We start from the raw sequence: 17,918 nt of genomic DNA, 5'->3' as shown, positions 1-17,918 counted from the left end.
CATGATTTAAAATAAGACCTTTTTGGGTAACAGTAAAAGCAGTATGCAAACATCTGTGTAACAATGTGCTTTGAACGCAAGACTTGACCTGCACACTCTGAAACACACTGCCAAGGGTCTGCGGTGAAAAGTATCTGCCGACATGAGGGTTGGTGTATGCTGGCAGGCCTCTGATAGCATGCATTAGCTTGGCACATGCTGCATTGTTTTGAGAAAGCTCATCCAAGACATACTGTCAAGTGCAGTTGGTGAAAGTTTATGTTAACAGCACTTAACAATCACTTAACAGGCTTGGGTGTATTTTGTTGCAGGTATGATTGAAAGAACATCAACGCTCCTGGCGTGCTGGTGCCGGATTCCAGTCCCACACTGCGAATTGGCTTTCCAGAATGAAAGTGTGTCCAGTATCGGTCCCAGTGCTTAATTTAGTTGCTGTGTTTATTCTGAGAAGCTCACATGGCAAAAAAAAAAAACTGTGTAAGGGTGATCCTTGTTTCGTGTCTGGATTGTACATTTAACTTGTCTACTCTCTTTGGGGGTTCAACAATCGCACACCACCAGTATGTTTAATAAGCGCGAGTTCATTTAAGTGGTATACGTCCATACCTCGGTTAACATGACCTCTGACTGAATGGCCTTTAAAACAAATAATATCAAAGTTATTATTTTTATTTTTAATCATTAAAAAAAATAATATGGACACATACAAACGAACACAGAAACATACTTAAATGATGTTTGTGGGTGCCGGTCAGTCATGTGGACCCAAAGCAAACATATCAGGGTTAAACGCTCGATTGTTCACTCAGCAGTAAGTGGAGCGGTTTAATCCCTCACTGCAGCAAAATGTGGGCCGAAACGTAGGAACTCATAATTGCTTTCCCCTCGGTTTCCGGGGTCGGAGGGGAGTGGGGGGGTGAAAGGTTTGAAGCTCATTACCCCGGAGTTATGTGACACACAGATGGCAAACAGCGGTTTCCTTCAATTAGTCCCACTGCGTGGAGATTTGAGATTTTTAACACGTTTCTAATGGTTTCATTCAAAGCCACCCCGCCCTGTGGCACAGTGTGTCTGGTACTGTGGGAGACAGCATGTGCCCTTGCTGTGTAAGAGGACAGACCCAGATATGAGTTACTCGTATGACTGTAACTGCAGTCACATAAACAGCTCGACCCGCCACCATCGTTGGGATTCTCTCTCTACAATTTGGAGGGTAAAATACCCGCACAAAATCCAGCATCACGTCACAAAAGACACATGAATCACAAAGCTAATTCCAGCCATTCTGAACAATAATACGTAAATGCAGCCAACGTACTGAGAGATATTTGCTTAGAACGAGGAGTACAGGTTTCTTTGTGTTTATTTTGGCTTTGGATCATGAGCAGCTTTTCTGAGTTAGCTTCACGATATCTTACAGATGTGCGGTGAATCAATCCTGTACTTTGTGGACACAGTAGAGCTTGAATATCCTTTGTGCTCTCTGAATCATTCCTGAAGACAGGGAGGACATGAAGTAGGCTCTATTGTATATTATAACCTTATTTTAAACTTCCCTCCCTCTCTCGCTGTTCCACTCGCTCTTTCTACCCCCTTTTTCCCTTCAGCCCAGTGAAATCGCTCCAGTCTCTCAGTGCAGAGTGTGTTAAAATGGATGCCAGCACTGGTCCACATGAACTCTGCCCCTGTGTGAAGATTGTGGGTACACTGCTGAGCTTCTACCGCATAGCGCCAGCTCCAAAAAAAAAAAAAAAAAGTTTCCAGGAGTTAAAATAAAATTGAATACAGTATTTCCACTGTTACACTACAAGCAAAATATTATTCACATAAAATAACCAGGCTTCCTGTAAACTTTAAATTCAGCCATTAGAGAGGCTCTGCAGGACTTAAATGGAGAGTGAACAGAAGGTATTTACAGTCTGTGATTATACAACTCTTCCTTCCATTTGCAGAAATGAAGAAATGTTGAATTTAAGATTGCTTTACCTATCAGATTCAAAGACCTATATATTTATTATCTATGTCAGAAAAACTAAATATAAATGGCTGGTCTTTATCTGAAGGGCTATTTTTATGTCCAGTTTTTTCTCTACAGACGGGTAACTGCTCTTGGCTGACCTGCATGTGTTTAGGTAGGAAATTAGTGTGTTTTGGCATGCGGTCCCTGTGTTTCTGGCACCGGTTCACATCTATAAAGAGCAGGAGCATGAAAGACACAGGTTCGACTTTCTGCTGCTTTTGAAATTAACACTTGGAGCTGAGGCTGGGGAGGAAGTTGTGAACGCTGACCACTGAGATTGAGCCTGTATTTGTTAATACCCTTAAACAGCAGAGCTCTGAGACTAACAGACCAGCAGGGACTGAGTGTTCTTCAATGCATTCGGTCAAGCCTTTTACAGAGTCCCGTTACGCTATGGACTTATCCTCTGTAAACTGCTTTTTTATGATACTGTGAAGGGTCTGTGACATTACATCATTCGATGGACAATTCCGTTGCGAAAGGCTGGAATATTGAGACGTATTGAATTAGCTGGAAGTGGTCCACCTGCAGCGTGCGCACGCCAGCTTGGCTAACTCGGCTTGGCGAACTCGGCTCAGGTGAGTGTGGGGGAGAGACTGAGGGAGAGGGAGGATTTTGAATTGCAGCCTGTCTGGATCCTGGAATCTGGGGGGGGGGGGGGGGGGGGGGTAGACAGAATGAAAGAGAGAAGGGAAGAGAAGGAGAGAGGATGGAAAAGTGTGGGGGGGGGGGAGAAGAAGAGAAAGGCAAAAAAAGTAGAAGAGAGGAAGATGAGGGAGCGTGCAAAAGGAGAGGAAAGAGGGAGACTGAGAGATTGTGTGTTCCTCACAGCACAGTGGAGTTATTATACTGAGATATTTGCGGTTGTGGAGATGAATGTGTTCTCCGTACTCAAACACAAGGCCAGAACAGTAGGGAGCAGCAGCCAGCAGACGCACTAAGCCCCAGAGGAGTTAGGAGGAGGCTTTCAAATGAAAGATTCATTTTAATATGCAACAGGAGTTCTGCTTGCTTCTCTATGAGTGTGTATCCTTGTGTGTGTTAGTGCCTGCATGTATGTGTGTTTGTGTATGCTTGTATGTGTGTGTGTTTTGTGTGGGAATAGGTAATTAAATATGACCAGCAACAGGGCCCCAGCCAGGAATTGAACCAACAACCTTTCGGTTATGAGCCCTGCTCTGTACCACTGTGCTACACTGCCAACTTACGGTGTCATGCTCATGGTGTGCGTGTTGGAGGATTGCATAGGCTTTGCCCTGCACTCCTGCACAAATACTAAGGGTGTGGTGTTCAGATACACCTGCAGCTGGTGATCACAAGAACAGCACAGAGAAAGGGAAAATTTGCAAAATAGATGAGTGATTGATTGGGGCTATCTGTGTTATTTGTCCAGCTTGTCCATCCGGGACGTACAAACCAGAGGGCTCCCCTGGAGGGCTGAGCACCTGCGTCCCCTGCCCTGACCAACACCACACCTCCCAGCCCGGCAGCACCTCCATGGAGGACTGTGTCTGCAAGCCTGGGTACAGCCCAGTGGGCAAGACCTGCGAAGGTACAGTATGGCTGAACCTCTGCCGCACTCATACACACACACACGCACGCACACACACAGTCATGCACACACACACACGCACGTACACACGCACGCATGCACACACGCACACACACACACACACACACACACAAAGACATCAAATACATAGACAACATAATCTTGATAGTATCTATACCTTGTCTTTCTGTATTAATGATTATTAATAATTAATTACTATGGAAATATTACACAAATTTATATTGCTTAAAGGCTCCATATATGATAATATATATCCACTGTTAATATCTCTTCTAATGCATCAGGAGGTCTTGTGGGACTGGACCATTCAGTCAGTTTGAAATGAAGGGAAAACCTTTTATGATTTACATGTACCTCAGTGGATAAGAGCTGGACTGGCCCAACCAAGTGATGGAAGGGTGCTTTTTCTATCCCTTCAGCCTGTGTTTTAATGACAGAAATAAAGCTGGGCTCTAGTGTAAGATGAGCTGTACAGTGCACATCTACAGTGCACCCCCAACTGAGTCATTTCCAGAGATTGAAAACCCTGGGAAATTGAATGTGTTGTATTTTGACAACCTGTAATTTTCTGCTTTCATGCACACTTCTAGGAACATTAACTTTTCAATCAGAAGAATGTCCACACCAGCAGCAACATCTGTCAGGCAGATCGGCCTCAGTGTGTGTGTGTGTGTGTGATTGATTGTGTAGATCTTTCATTACACCGTTGGACCTCTCTGATTTTCTCCATTATCAGTGGTTCACTGCCCCGAGATCCACCCACCGGAAAATGGCTTCTTCATTCAGAACGTGTGCAACAACCACTTCAACGCTGCGTGCGGGGTCCGCTGCAAGCCTGGGTTCGACCTGCTGGGCAGCAGTATCCGACTGTGCCAGCCCAACGGTGAATGGTCAGGCTCTGAGCCAAGCTGCAGAGGTGAGAAACAATGCAGAATCCTCATGCACACACACACACACACACACACACTCTCTCTCTCTCTCTGTCACACACACACACACTCTCTCTCTCTCTCTGTCACACACACACACTCTCTGTCACACACACACACACTCTCTCTCTCTCTCTGTCACACACGCACACGCACACACACACACACACACACACACACACACACACACACACACACACACTCTCTCTCTCTCTCTGTCTCACACACAAACACACACACACACACACAGACACACACTCTATCTCCCTCTCTGTCACACACACACACACACACACCTACCTCTCTCTTTGGAAAAGAGGATCGCTGTATATTTCTGCTTTTGTGTTACTGCGTGAGGAAGACAAAACACAGCTAAAAGCTTGTTTTACTCAAATCTCAAGGCGTGGTATCTGAATCAGAATCAACATATACTGAAAACAGCATCATCACCAGGACTGGAAGACCACAGAAAGATGCCTGAGGAGCATGAGCCCAAGGGCAGTGATAATTATATGGTAAACCACTGATCATTTTTCAGAGAACAGCCCTGTGTTGCCCATGTAGTTTACATGTCTAACTACACGTGCAGAGTGATTGATCACAGCATGGTTTTTGTAGACCACACGGACTTAGGAAGCTCTTCAAAGTGCTCAGGGTTTGTAATGCTCTCAGATGTTGCTGGAGCTTTGTAGCTATATAAACATCTATTTGGTATGATGGCTTGTTAGTTTCTCTTTTTTTTTTCCTTTGAGCGTGCTGTTGTTGAAACGCTCGTAAAATCAAACACAAATCTCACTTTCCCTCTCCGCGCGCACCACGTGAGCGGATTGCTCTCATATGTGTTTAGACTGAACCTAGAGCAAACAGCTCACAACTACTGCGTAGGAGCCGCGGCGTGCCAGCCGATGACGTCACGCCCGATCCGTCTGTGTTACACAGTCCAGCGCTGCCAGCACCTCCGAAACGTGTCACACCCCTTCCACATCACCGCTGTTAGGGACCTCCCACACAACGGGGGATGGGGGGTGATGGGAGGGGTGGGGTGGTGTGTACAGGGAACCCCAAAAACTTTTTATCTTTCCCTCATGATGAAAAATAAATTGTTGAACACACGCTTGCAGACCTCGAGCTAACAAGGCCCAGCCACGCAGGATCAGGGCTATTCTGGGCTTTTTTATTCTGAAATAAATTACAGGTCCCAACATTTCAGCTGCGCAAACACGCCTTTTGCTTTCTTTCTCTCTCCTTCTCTCTCTCTGTCTCTGCCTTCTTCTGTTTCTCTTCCTCTCTCTCTCTCTCTGTCTGTCTCTGTCTTCTTGTTTTTCTTCCTCTCCCTCTCTTTCTTCTCTCTTTGTGTCTCAGTCTCCCTCCTCCATTCTCCTATAAGTATATATTATTTTCAGGTTCAGAATCTTAGCTATTCTGGCGTTTTCTGCAGCGGTTCAGTCAAAGCTGTTCCATTCTGTTCAGGTTCGTCCCACACGGGGACTTCCTAACGCATGTGTCCCTCTCCCCTTGCAGTCCGCACCTGTCCCGCGCTCACTCCGCCCCAGCACGGCCGTATCAACTGCTCAGAGGGCGGCGCCCCCTACAGGACGAGGTGTGAGGTGCGCTGCGAGGAGGGATACAGGCTGGAGGGCAGCGCGCGGCTCAGCTGCCAGGCCAACTCTCAGTGGAGCGGGCCCCAACCACGGTGTGTGGGTAAGCCTGCGCAAGACTCCACACCCCCCCCCCCCCCCAAACCCCAAACTGTCAGCCACCGTACCCCTTTCTCAGCCTCCTCTGCCTGCTCCTCCACCCTCCCTCCCCTCATACACCCTCACTGTATGCAGTGCTACCCAGTCTGTACACCCTCAGAGCGCTTTCACAACGGGCACTATACACACTCTCAATCCACCCCCGCCTACACCTTCCACAAACACTCTACACGCCCTCGAAACGCACCCTGTAAATACTCTCAATACACCCTCCATAAATCCTCTATACACGCTCTACACATCCTTAACGCACTCTCTAAATGCTCTTAACACACCTTCTACACACACTCTACACACTTTCCCTTTCCACCTACACTGAGCCCTCTGCTGCACCCTGACCATTCAGCTGAAGAAAGAGTCATTTTTGTTAGTTGAGGTAACTACCTGCAGCGTGCGTAATGCTAAAGATTACAAAGCTTTGCTAAATTTGCCCTACTGCTCCAGACCATGTGAACACAATGCTGTGACTGAACATATGGTCTGGATTTGAGTGCAGCTGTGCTGCATCGTGCCAGAGAGTGAGTTACAGCTTCTCTCTCCTAACAACAAGTCGCCGCGTCCGTCTTGTCAGACACACAGAGAACACAGGTCAGCGCAGACTAAGGGGTGTGAAGTGTGTGTGCAAACACTCTCTCTGTCACACACACACACTTACACACACACACACACACACACACACACTCTTTCTCACTCAGTCTCTCTCTTGCACACACGCACATACACACACTCTCTCTCTTTTCTCTCTCTCTGTCTCTGTCTCTCTCACTCTCACATACACACATGTATACACATACTTTCTGTCTCTATCTCTCTCCCACAAACACACACACTCTCTCTCTCTCTTTCCTCTCTCTCTCTATGTCTCTCTTTGTCTCTCTCACTCTCACATACACACATGCATGCAATACACACAACACACAACAATACACACATACATACACATGTTCTCTCGCTCTTTCTCTGTCCCTCTCTGTCTTACACACATGCATTCACGCATGCACACACACACACACACACACACACGCACACACACACACACACACACACACACACACACACAGGAAAGGGCAGGAGAGAGTGTTTACCCACAAACCTCCGGCCACTTTGTTTCGCTGTTACATGAGTCACAGTTCTGTATTTAGAAGTTGCAGACGTCTGCTCCTGCTGGCTGCCCAGAAGAAGGCGCTCATTACTGTTTATCGACTGGAATCTCCCCCCGTTTTGATTGGCTGGTACTTTGTTGAGTATGAAATTTGTGCTTGAGCGTGTCATTCCTGCTCCTGGCACTGCGGTTGGTTGTGCTCTTGTTTTTTCTTTTTGACAGGGGAATGAGTATATTAACAAATTATTCTAGCAGAAGTAAACTGCTTCTGAAACTCCTGTAATTCTGGCCCTGCATCCCTCAGCTTAATCCCGTACATCATTAATTCACCTACATTACTGAAGGAAAGACACTTATTTTCCTTATCCTCTGAGAACACGTGCATTTGGACGTTTCACACAATTTTATATTTTTCTTGCAATTTGTTTTGATTGACTCTCTCTCTGATTAATGTCCTGGAAAATTCTTCCAGACAGAGGACAGAAGTTGCACTCATACACCCATGTAAAGCTCCCAAAAATGGTTTTGTTGCTCACATAGCAATAGCACTGAGTCATTTGTTAACAGGCAAATAGTTTTTACTTGGGCTTTCTTTTCTGGAGTTGATGTGTAAGCAGTTTATTTCATTAGATTTTGACCAGACCGTTCATCTTTACTTCTTCCAGAGATTCGCTGTCCTCCCATGGTGACCCTTAAAAATGTACTGCTGTCGCCCCCTACCTGTGGAGAGAGGGAAGTGAAGGCTGGCACGGTGTGTCAGCTGGCATGTCGCCAAGGTTACAGTCTCCATGGAGACCTGGAGGTGCAGTGTCTGCCTTCTGGAGACTGGAGCACCAATGTGCACAGAGCTACCTGCACAGGTAATCCATATGCGTGCATCAGCTATAAATTGTTAATCACTAAGAAAAAAAGTGGAAGACATTAGTTGTCTTCCATTTGTTCTACACTGTAACTCTTTCAAACTGTGCAGCAGAATGATTATATTAGATTTATTTAGGTACAAGACACAAGAGCAGTATGCTTCCCTCGGCATCACCCTCGTGCCCTTGGGAGCGAAATTCAGTGCTTCGGCCACAGTCTGAACACCATTACTCCATCTGCTGTTATACTCACATATCAGGAAAGATGACTTCAACAGCCTGACTGTTTCAGTCCAGGCTCTGATCGGTGGAACCAGCGGCTGCTGTGGGTGCTCAGGTGAATTGAGGAGCCGTGGTGTAGTTCAGCAGCAGGGCATGGCACAGTGATTCTGTCCGTATTGAATACATTCAGCTGAGGGACGGTTTGGTTCTGATAATCGCTCTGGGGGGAGAGATAGACATAACCATCCTCTCGCTTGCCTGTTTTACAATGGGAAAGGAAAGAAAGCAAAATAAGGGACATCCTTCCAGCGGCTTTCATAATGCTTATTAAATAAATGATGAAATGTTTCCAGCTAATAAAGACATAACATGATTAAAACGCCCAGCGTTGTTTAATAGAGATAGATGTTTCCATGGATGGGTAATATCCTGTTATAAGTCTTCAGATCTCAAACAGATGACACTCTCAGTACTAGCTGTGCGGGGTAGTGTTTAGGCCACTGCAGGGAAGATAGCGAGCTCTAATCCTAGAGCCTGGTATTCCTGAGATGAATGGCGGTGGGCTTTCGCATGGCCAGTGAAACGGGAACCTAGGCCCTGACTGTGTTTTATGCTTGTTTACCCTCCATATTGTCTGATTGATTTAGATTTCCTGTGTTGCCAGCCTTTTAGCCAGCTCATCATTGAAAATGGGAACTGGTTCTCAAGTAACTTATATTAATAATAAATAGATAAACAAATCTTGCAATGCATCCTGTTTCTGAGGATTGAGTGGTGCTGTAGAGGGAGGTAGTAAAGTGGTGAATCACTTCGTAGCGCAGGCTGTATGATAGCAGAGGGCAGTCAGAACGCTGCTGTGGAGGAGTAGAGTGCGGGTTTGCATGACTCGCAGAGACTCTCTCTCTGGGATAATAAGTTGCTTATGTGGTTCTCCCTCCCCAATTGTTGTTGTATTTTTTTTTTTTTACTCCTCCCGCTGGGACGGCCCGTGTTTATTTTCCGAACCGTAGACTCGGAGCCTCCTCGGATCCTCTGCCCCAGGGATGTTGTGGCGGAGACAGCGGAGCACCACGGCTTGGCCAACATCAGCTGGACCGTGCCCAGGGCGCGGGACAACTCCGGGGAGGAGGTGAGTTCAAGGGCCACATGCATGCATGCATGCATGCACGCACGTGCAAACACACGCACTCACTGACACGCACACATAGACATGCGCACGTACACGCACACTCAAGCTCATGCACATGCATGTACACACACATACACATGCAGTCACGCTCATGCATGTGCATGCACTCACACAGGCATGCACACACAGACATGCACACACACGCACGCCCTCACGCTCATGCACATGCTTGCACATGCACACGGACACGCACTACTACACATGCTGTATTGACAAATCATGTTTTTATTTAATTTTTGCACTTGTGTGATCACAGAAGTTTGAAGTAGAAGTGGATGTTTCTTCATGAAGTGAATATTATGTCTTAGATATCTTCCAGTCAATTTTGATGCCTGTGACTGGATTTTCTATGAAAAGTACTTTTCAGGTGGAGATTGTTGATGTCACATCATATCTTCAGTCATGGATCTTCATGATACTTTCATCATAAATACCTCAGGTCCATTTTGTCCCAAATAATCTACATCAGTGTCCCCGTCATCTCTGTTCCCTCAGGTGGTGGTTCAGGTCACGCCCATCTTCACCCCTCCCCAGCTGTTTCCCATCGGAGAGGAGAGGATCACCTACATGGCCATCGACCACGCCGGGAACCGGGCCAACTGCTCCTTCAGTGTCACGGTCATCGGTGGGTAACCCATCACCATGCTTTCAAAGCCAGCTAAAGCCGTGCATTGTGTTCTCAAAATTGCTGTCATATTGCAGCAACAGGTTAGGTGGTTATTTCTGAAAGATAATCACAGAATTGGCAATATGCTCGCAAGGAACAAAGGTTTTTAGATAGTTGGTATAAATCTATCAGTCTCCCTTGTCAGCAAGATGTGAGGAAAGATCGACAGACTTGATGTAAATCTCAGCCTTAATGATTCATGGCTTTAACTGAACAGTTTGATGGTGCAATGATTCTCAATTCAGCAGTGTGGCCGAGTGTGTCATGAATGCAGTGTGATCATATGGTTGTCCAGCGAAAACGAGTTTGCATTTTCTAAGAACGGCGAGGATTCTCCCCTAGATACGGAGCCCCCTGTGATTGACAGGTGCAGATCGCCGCCCACTTTCCAGACAACGGATACCGAGATGGTCGTCGAGTGGGAGGTGCCACAGTTTTCTGACAACTCAGGTACACATTCTGGGAGATCTCCATCGGTCTGCCTATCCACCTAATCTGTCCATCCATGTTATAGTGGTTTTCTATGGTGCAAAAGTGGGAAGGGATCGCTCCACAGAACGCCATTAATTGAGGAGTGGCTTCACAAGTCAGATATGCGGGCAGAGGAAAAAAAATGTGATGAAACACGGCAGTGTGGAAATGTGCGGTGTCAACAAGCGTCTTCACTAGAGCAGGGGGAGTGGAGTTTATGTCAGCACTGCCGCACTGGGAAGGCTGGCTCACATACACAAAAGGGGTGGTGATAGATTCGACACCGAGCTCTTAGCGGTCAGTTAACGCGGATGGGCCCTGTATTATCAACAAGCCCCGATGTGACACATCTGGCTGTCTGGCCACCAGTGTCTGCATTTAGCACGCACTGTAGCCATTCGGCTGCAGCCAGCCCTCAGCCCTACTGTTTTGAAGAACCCATCCCTTAATAAGGGAGAGTACATTGGTGTTTTGGCTAACGGGCTATGAATAAAAGCATACGCCCGCCAAACCATGAGAACGTCACTAAAACGTTACCAAAGCGTCAGAGTGTTTTTGTTTTCCATTGCTGCACTTAATGATCTGTTATATTTGGGAAACTGGATGACACCGGCGTGGCTTTGCCAGACGTGTGTCAGCTAGTTTGGAATATCGTCCTTCTCCCCGCTATGGAACAGTCTGAACTGAATGTAATATGACATATGTATCTCCTTTCTCCAGGCTTGAGTACCCACAAGGTAGCAATTACATTGCACTGCCCAGATATGATTATGGTGCCATGTGCCGACCAGACAGCCCATTTTCACATGTCAACATGTCTGAGTTTATTATAACTTTATGGTTTGCTGGAGTGAGTCATACCTATGTATGGGACTGTGCTCAAAGCTGCCCTCTTCAGGACCATCATGATACTGCAGTTCGTGCAGCTCCTTCTCTTGGGCTTGAAGTTTCCCTAGGATAGATGGTTATCTCTACCTCTTGCAGTTTCTCTGTGAGCTGAAAAGGTTATAGATGTATTTGGAATGGGCTTGGTGAAATGATTGGCTTTGGGACTAGGAAGAAATATGAGATTTTAAGGCTGCAATGACAACTGAAGGTGGCTGCACTCTACAAAGTGCTTCATAAGTTAACTTCTGCCTTTAACATTGTTGTGATGAAATATGAAAGGCACATTCAGTTATATGCATTAATTTTATTGTATCCCATGTGAGAAAGTGCAAAGAAGAACTATAGTCAAGTAAATGTGAGTGTCATTTTGGCAGCAGTGTAGCAGAGAGGTGAGGAGCAGGGCTCATAACTGAAAGGTTGCCAGTTCGATTCCCCGCTGGGGCACTGCTGTCTTACTCTTAGGTAAGATTACTTAGCCCAGAATTGCTTCAGTAAATATTCAGCTGTTTAACTAGATGACATGAAAGTTGTAACCTATGTAAGTTGCTGTGGATAAGAGCGTCTGCTAAATGAGCATAATGTAATGTCATTCCTCAGGAGCCACTCTGAAAATCTCCAGCACACATACCCCAGGATCTGTGTTCCCCACTGGAGAGACTGTGGTGCGATACACAGCCACTGACCCCTCCGGCAACAACCGCACATGCGACATTCACATCAACGTTCAAGGTACAGATCCTTGTTTGTTATTGTAGAGGTACCTACCTCTTGTCAGGGGAAAACAATTATGAATATAATTTAGAAATTTGTCAGCGCATGACTGGTCTTATAAATTCAACAGTTTGACTGGCTTCAGGAGCAGGCGGTATTTTATTATTTGCCCACTCCCAGCCATGACAAGACAGTATGCGGTCTATAATATTTTTCACACCATCACTCCACCATATATTCATCAGGACAGAAGGGTCCTTAATTTTCATTTGAAATTCTCTCAGCTGCCGTGCACTGTCTGATAGGGACCATGTGTTCAAGCTCTGTTCTATTTCCTGTACCAGGGAGTACCTCGCTCTCCTCACAGGCAAGACCACACAGCAACAGCAAGACCAACACAATCATGCAGCTTCTTTACGTCCTTTTCTTCTACGTCTTCTTTAGTCCCGGTCACAGAGACTTTAGCCTGTTGAGCATAGGGTGATATATGTTGATCAATATACAGTGTGTCACATTTGGATGCGGTCGTTTGAACTCTGTCAGTAGTTGTTTTGCTATTGCATTGTTCACAAACCTCCTTTCTGGACAAAGTCGGGCTCCTGTCCCAGCTAAGCAGCTAAGGGGCCCGTGTTAGAGGCCGCAGTGAAGACATCATGTCTCTGTGCTCCACAGGCTCGTCATGTGAGCAGCCCTTTCACCCGGTGAACGGGGAGTTCTCGTGCACTGAGGAGGAGGAGGGAGTCAACTGCACCCTGTACTGTAAGGACGGGTACAGCCTCACCCAAGAGACCGTGAACAGCTACTTCTGTGCCAACAACGGCGTGTGGACCCCGCCGTACTCCTCAGAACAGCCCGACTGCTCTCGTGAGTGTCCCCCTCGCTGCTCAACCCCTCCCCAAAGACAGGAGTCCTCCCCTCTCTCAAAACAACTTTATATCCAACTATTGTGCTCCGTCTCCCTCTCTCTCCCTCTCTCAATATTACTTTATATCCATTGACCATTATAGCTTGATCTATCTGTCTCTCCCTCTTTCTCTCTCTCCCTCTCTGTCTCCCTCTCTGTGCTCACTCTCTCGCTCTCACTCCGTATCAGTGTTGCTATATATCCCTCTGAAAATATGCTGTGCCCTCTCTTTCTCTGTTTTAGTATTATTTTTTTTCCATCTGACATCTGGCGTCTGTCTTTGTCACTTTGAACGGATCATCTGCGTAGCCCAGTGCAAAAGCATTTTTGACCATGAACACACACCCGTAATACCGACCCTCCTTTCCCTCTCTCTTTCCAAACAGAACACGAGAAGAATGATTCCACTTCCCCTTTGTCCAAATATTTTTACAGCAATAAACCGATAATATTGCTTAATATATATCATTTAAAGAGGTTACAGACAGTCGCATACGATGCGGCCAGCTCTGCCATCTCAGCCCCCACCAGGTTGATCCTTAATTTCTCATGGCTGGGTAGTGCTGGGAGTCGCACCATCTGTCTTGTGGGACGCGTCCCTTACCTGGCAGTATTCCGTGCAGAACGCTCTCTCTCTTCCCTTTCTCTCAGCCTTTGTGTCTGTCTCTGGGATTCTGCTGGGACGCATGGCTGTCATTTGTCTTGTAGAGTCTATCAGGCTTTCATGGTGTATTTTTCAGTGACATGGTTAAGATGGGTCAACTGTTTATTATCACGTTCAATGTACAAACTACAATGTACATGGCTAAAACATATTTTCTTACTATTTGTTAAGTTTGTGAATGGTTAGTCCGTAAGTTAAGAATAAGATGCTTTGTGATTATTGTGTAATTTGGTTGTCTGTTGGCTAAGTTGATTTGTCTGTTTGACTCTCTACCCCCATTTAAACGTGACACCTGTGTCTGAATTCCCCCCAGTGAACCGCATTGCGAATCACGGTTTCAAGCCCTTTGAGATGCTGTTCAAAGCCTCCCGCTGCGATGACTTGGACCTGCTAAAGACCTTCACTGGGGATTTCAACAGTGCACTAGGGGAAATGGTGAGAGTGCAGTGGCTGGAGATTAATGACCCCTTTTGCACTGTAGAGCAAAACACAGGCTGACGCTCTGAGATTCTGGGTGGTGCATCAAAGGTCTTTTTTTGATTCTGGTGTTGGCAAATATGCATACAAATATGCAAGGTGTGTAACTACATCTCTTTTGTCTGCATTGGTGCTAAAAAATGTTAAATACAGAATGGAGAAAGGAGCACCCCCCCCCCATCACTGATCACAGCTAATAACCAAAGAGAACTAATATTTAGTCCAGACACTGTCACTAGATTGGCGCAGTGTGACAAGACCAAGCACCAAGGCTTTAGGCATGTAGCTGATTCATAAAGAATAGAAGTGGATAGTGATAAAGACCCATGGGGTCTCTGAGTGTGTGATTTTGTATGCATGTAGCTGATTCATAAAGAATAGAAGTGGATAGTGATAAAGACCCATGGGGTCTCTGAGTGTGTGATTTTGTATGCATGTAGCTGATTCATAAAGAATAGAAGTGGATAGTGATAGAGACCCATGGGGTCTCTGAGTGTGTGATTTTGTATGCATGTAGCTGATTCATAAAGAATAGAAGTGGATAGTGATAAAGACCCATGGGGTCTTTGAGTGTGTGATTTTGTATGCATGTAGCTGATTCATAAAGAATAGAAGTGGATAGTGATAAAGACCCACGGGGTCTCTGAGTGTGTGATTTTGTTGGGTCCTCTGGCTGCTTTGCACTGCTTTTTCTGTGTCGCTTAATCTTTTGTCATTGCCTCCTTTCTTTAATTATTTTAAGGTTCCCACATTCTGCAGTGGAGACGACATCGCCTGCAAGCTGGAGGTGATGTCACAGGGCCAATGCCTTGAGTACAACTACGATTATGAAAACGGGTTTGCCATCGGTAAGGCTTCACGTTACACTGTGCTTAAACTAAGGCTGCCTGACCACCGCTGTACTGCAGCCGACTGTGTTCTCTGTTTCTCCACTGTTGCCCCAGGGCCTGGAGGGTGGGGCAGTAACTGGGGCCCCCAGGACGGGCAGGAATATGCGTACTTCGATGTGGGCTTTGCCACCGACCGCCAGCCTTCTACACAGCAGCAGGGCAGTGCTGCTCCAAAGAGCAGCCCCTTAAGGGCCAAACGTCACCGCAAACCACCCGGACCCACCAGGGACCAGAAGATCCAGATCTTCTTCAACATCACAGGTATTGTGCAGCCGCAGAGGTCAAACCCAAAGCATCTCTGGGCTCCACTTCAGGCTCTGGAGAACCAAAGCCTCATGGGAGTTTGCTGTACTTACCTGTGGGCAGGTATAGCGCCTGCACACATTATGAGATTCAGAAAACCTGTAAGGTGTCTCCTTTCTCCCAGCAAGCATTCCGTTGCCGACATCACGGAATGACTCGGTGGAGGCGTCCAATCAGAAGCGGTTGCTGCGGACCCTGGAGCAGCTGACCAATCGGCTCAAGCGGACGCTGAGCAAGCAGCCCCTGTCCACCTTCCACGTAGCCTCCGAGATGATCGTGGCCGACCCCAAGTCCCTGGAAAGCCAGAAGGCCTCCTTGTTCTGCAGGCCAGGCTCCGTACTGAAGGGGCGGATGTGTAGTGAGTTAATTTCAGAATTGAAGGGGTGGATTACAGGGGTAAGCAGGGATGTGCATTACAATTGATCTTCAAATATGATCTTCAGATTGATAGTAATTATAGTTCATATGGAGCAAATAACAGCTCATTGCAAAAAGATCTTCTCTCACCCACATTCATTCATTTATTCATTCATTTTATTATTCAGATAATAAAATGAGCTTGTTGATGAGTCTCTTGAGTAGTAAGAATATGTTACATATTATCTCTGCAGCTTTCTAAGCAAGCAGAAAGTGTTGTAACTGATTGAAACTGTCTTCCAGTTCAGTGTCCGATCGGAACATACTACTCTCTGGAGTACAGTACGTGCGAGAGCTGCTGGATTGGCTCCTACCAGGACCTGGAGGGACAGATGGAGTGCAAGGTGTGTCCGGACGGGCACTCCACCGTCTACCTCCACTCCCGCAGCGAGGCCGAGTGCAAAGGTACCGCGTTCTCACTGACCCCCGAAACTTCAGATCGTTCCGTCAATGTCCTACAGCAATGGCAGGCGTGACTATAGAGCACAATGCAAATATGTTCATCCAGCATGCGTTCCTCCCTCTCATAGCTGACACAAACACAGATGTGTATAGCGTATGAAATGACATGTTGCATATAAAACGGTGTGTTGTGTGTAATGGTGTATTGTGTGTGAAATGATGTATTGTGTGTATGAAATGGTGTATTGTGTGTGAAATGGTGTATGTCAAGAATGTGTGCATACATAAGCTCACAGCTTCTCTTTGTGAACCCCCTGCCCCCCCTTCCTGGTTCAGCACAGTGCAAACCGGGGAGTTACTCTGCGAATGGCCTGGAGACCTGCGAGTCCTGCCCACTGGGACTCTACCAGCCTGGGTTCGGCTCCAAGCTCTGCCTGGCCTGCCCCGGGGACACCACCACGGTCAACAGAGGGGCGGTGGATGTGGGAGAGTGCGGGTGTGAGTATGCGGATTTGGGTGGGTCAGGGGTGGGAGGGTGCAAAGGGTAGAGCCCCTGACAGAACCACTTATGAGTGTAAATACTGACAGATCCAAATTCCCAATTTTTAATTGAAGGTTATACTTTAAAAATGGCCTTTCGGTCCCATGTCTATTAATAGTTTTCATTTTTTAATAGTTTTAACTAAAAATCTGTATTGATTTGTTGTGGTAAAAATACTGGTACAGGCTAGAGCTATCTGAAGAACCCCTTTGTCCACAGACATAAACAGCTCTACAACCAAGAACCATACAGAACCATTCCAGTAACCCTGACAACAGATCAAATAGTCAATCAATCGTATTAGCACAGGTCTCAGACTGATTCCCCCTAGTCTATAATGACAGAAAATATGAGAGATATTCACAATTACTTTGAATGATGTGAACAAATACATACATTAATGTATATCCCTTCCCATTTGTATAGTCTTTATTTTAATGTCAAATTGTGCCATTTGTATTAGTGAGTGTTACACAGCATGTCACAGAGCAAGTCCCCTAGAAGAAATCGAAGCACAAAAAAGTCAGAATAGAACAGAATAAAGTAAGCAGTAATAATAATAATAATCATAATGATAATAATGATGGTCATGGTGTGAAAAATGATCTCCCCGCAGTGCCGTGCTCGGCCGGACACTTCTCCCGCACAGGGCTGTTGCCATGCTACCCCTGCCCACGGGACTACTACCAGCCTGAGGAAGGCCGCTCCTTCTGCCTGTCCTGCCCTTTCTACGGGACCACCACCATCACCGGGGCAACCAGCATCCAGCACTGCTCCAGTGAGGTCCACAGCCTGCCAATCCAAAAACGGGCATGCACTCAGAACTGAACTCCTCCTTCACTGGCCGCAAACAAATTAATTAATGGATTAGAAGAATTATGAGCACGTGCTCTTAACTTTATTCACATTTTTACAAAGGCCTCTGAACATT

At 46.4% G+C, this 17,918-nt stretch overlaps 1 protein-coding gene across 1 annotated transcript in view; it reads left to right on the top strand.

Moving 5' to 3' along the window:
* svep1 (sushi, von Willebrand factor type A, EGF and pentraxin domain containing 1) overlaps positions 1–17,918 on the top strand; it is a 73,301-nt gene that overhangs the window by 27,116 nt on the left and 28,267 nt on the right. Inside the window, exons 4-19 of the mRNA XM_036551803.1 lie at positions 3,414–3,572; positions 4,330–4,509; positions 6,044–6,223; positions 8,047–8,241; positions 9,474–9,592; positions 10,148–10,277; positions 10,662–10,769; positions 12,276–12,407; positions 13,062–13,253; positions 14,271–14,392; positions 15,177–15,282; positions 15,379–15,585; positions 15,752–15,985; positions 16,288–16,449; positions 16,783–16,944; positions 17,604–17,765. Of these exons, the coding sequence (XP_036407696.1) occupies positions 3,414–3,572; positions 4,330–4,509; positions 6,044–6,223; positions 8,047–8,241; positions 9,474–9,592; positions 10,148–10,277; positions 10,662–10,769; positions 12,276–12,407; positions 13,062–13,253; positions 14,271–14,392; positions 15,177–15,282; positions 15,379–15,585; positions 15,752–15,985; positions 16,288–16,449; positions 16,783–16,944; positions 17,604–17,765 (2,550 nt within the window). The remainder of the gene's footprint in view (positions 1–3,413; positions 3,573–4,329; positions 4,510–6,043; positions 6,224–8,046; positions 8,242–9,473; positions 9,593–10,147; positions 10,278–10,661; positions 10,770–12,275; positions 12,408–13,061; positions 13,254–14,270; positions 14,393–15,176; positions 15,283–15,378; positions 15,586–15,751; positions 15,986–16,287; positions 16,450–16,782; positions 16,945–17,603; positions 17,766–17,918) is intronic.

This window comes from Megalops cyprinoides, chromosome 18 (assembly GCF_013368585.1).
Source record: "Megalops cyprinoides isolate fMegCyp1 chromosome 18, fMegCyp1.pri, whole genome shotgun sequence".
In the NCBI taxonomy this organism is placed as follows: Eukaryota; Metazoa; Chordata; class Actinopteri; order Elopiformes; family Megalopidae; genus Megalops; species Megalops cyprinoides.
This window is presented reverse-complemented; position numbering and strand designations above follow the sequence as displayed.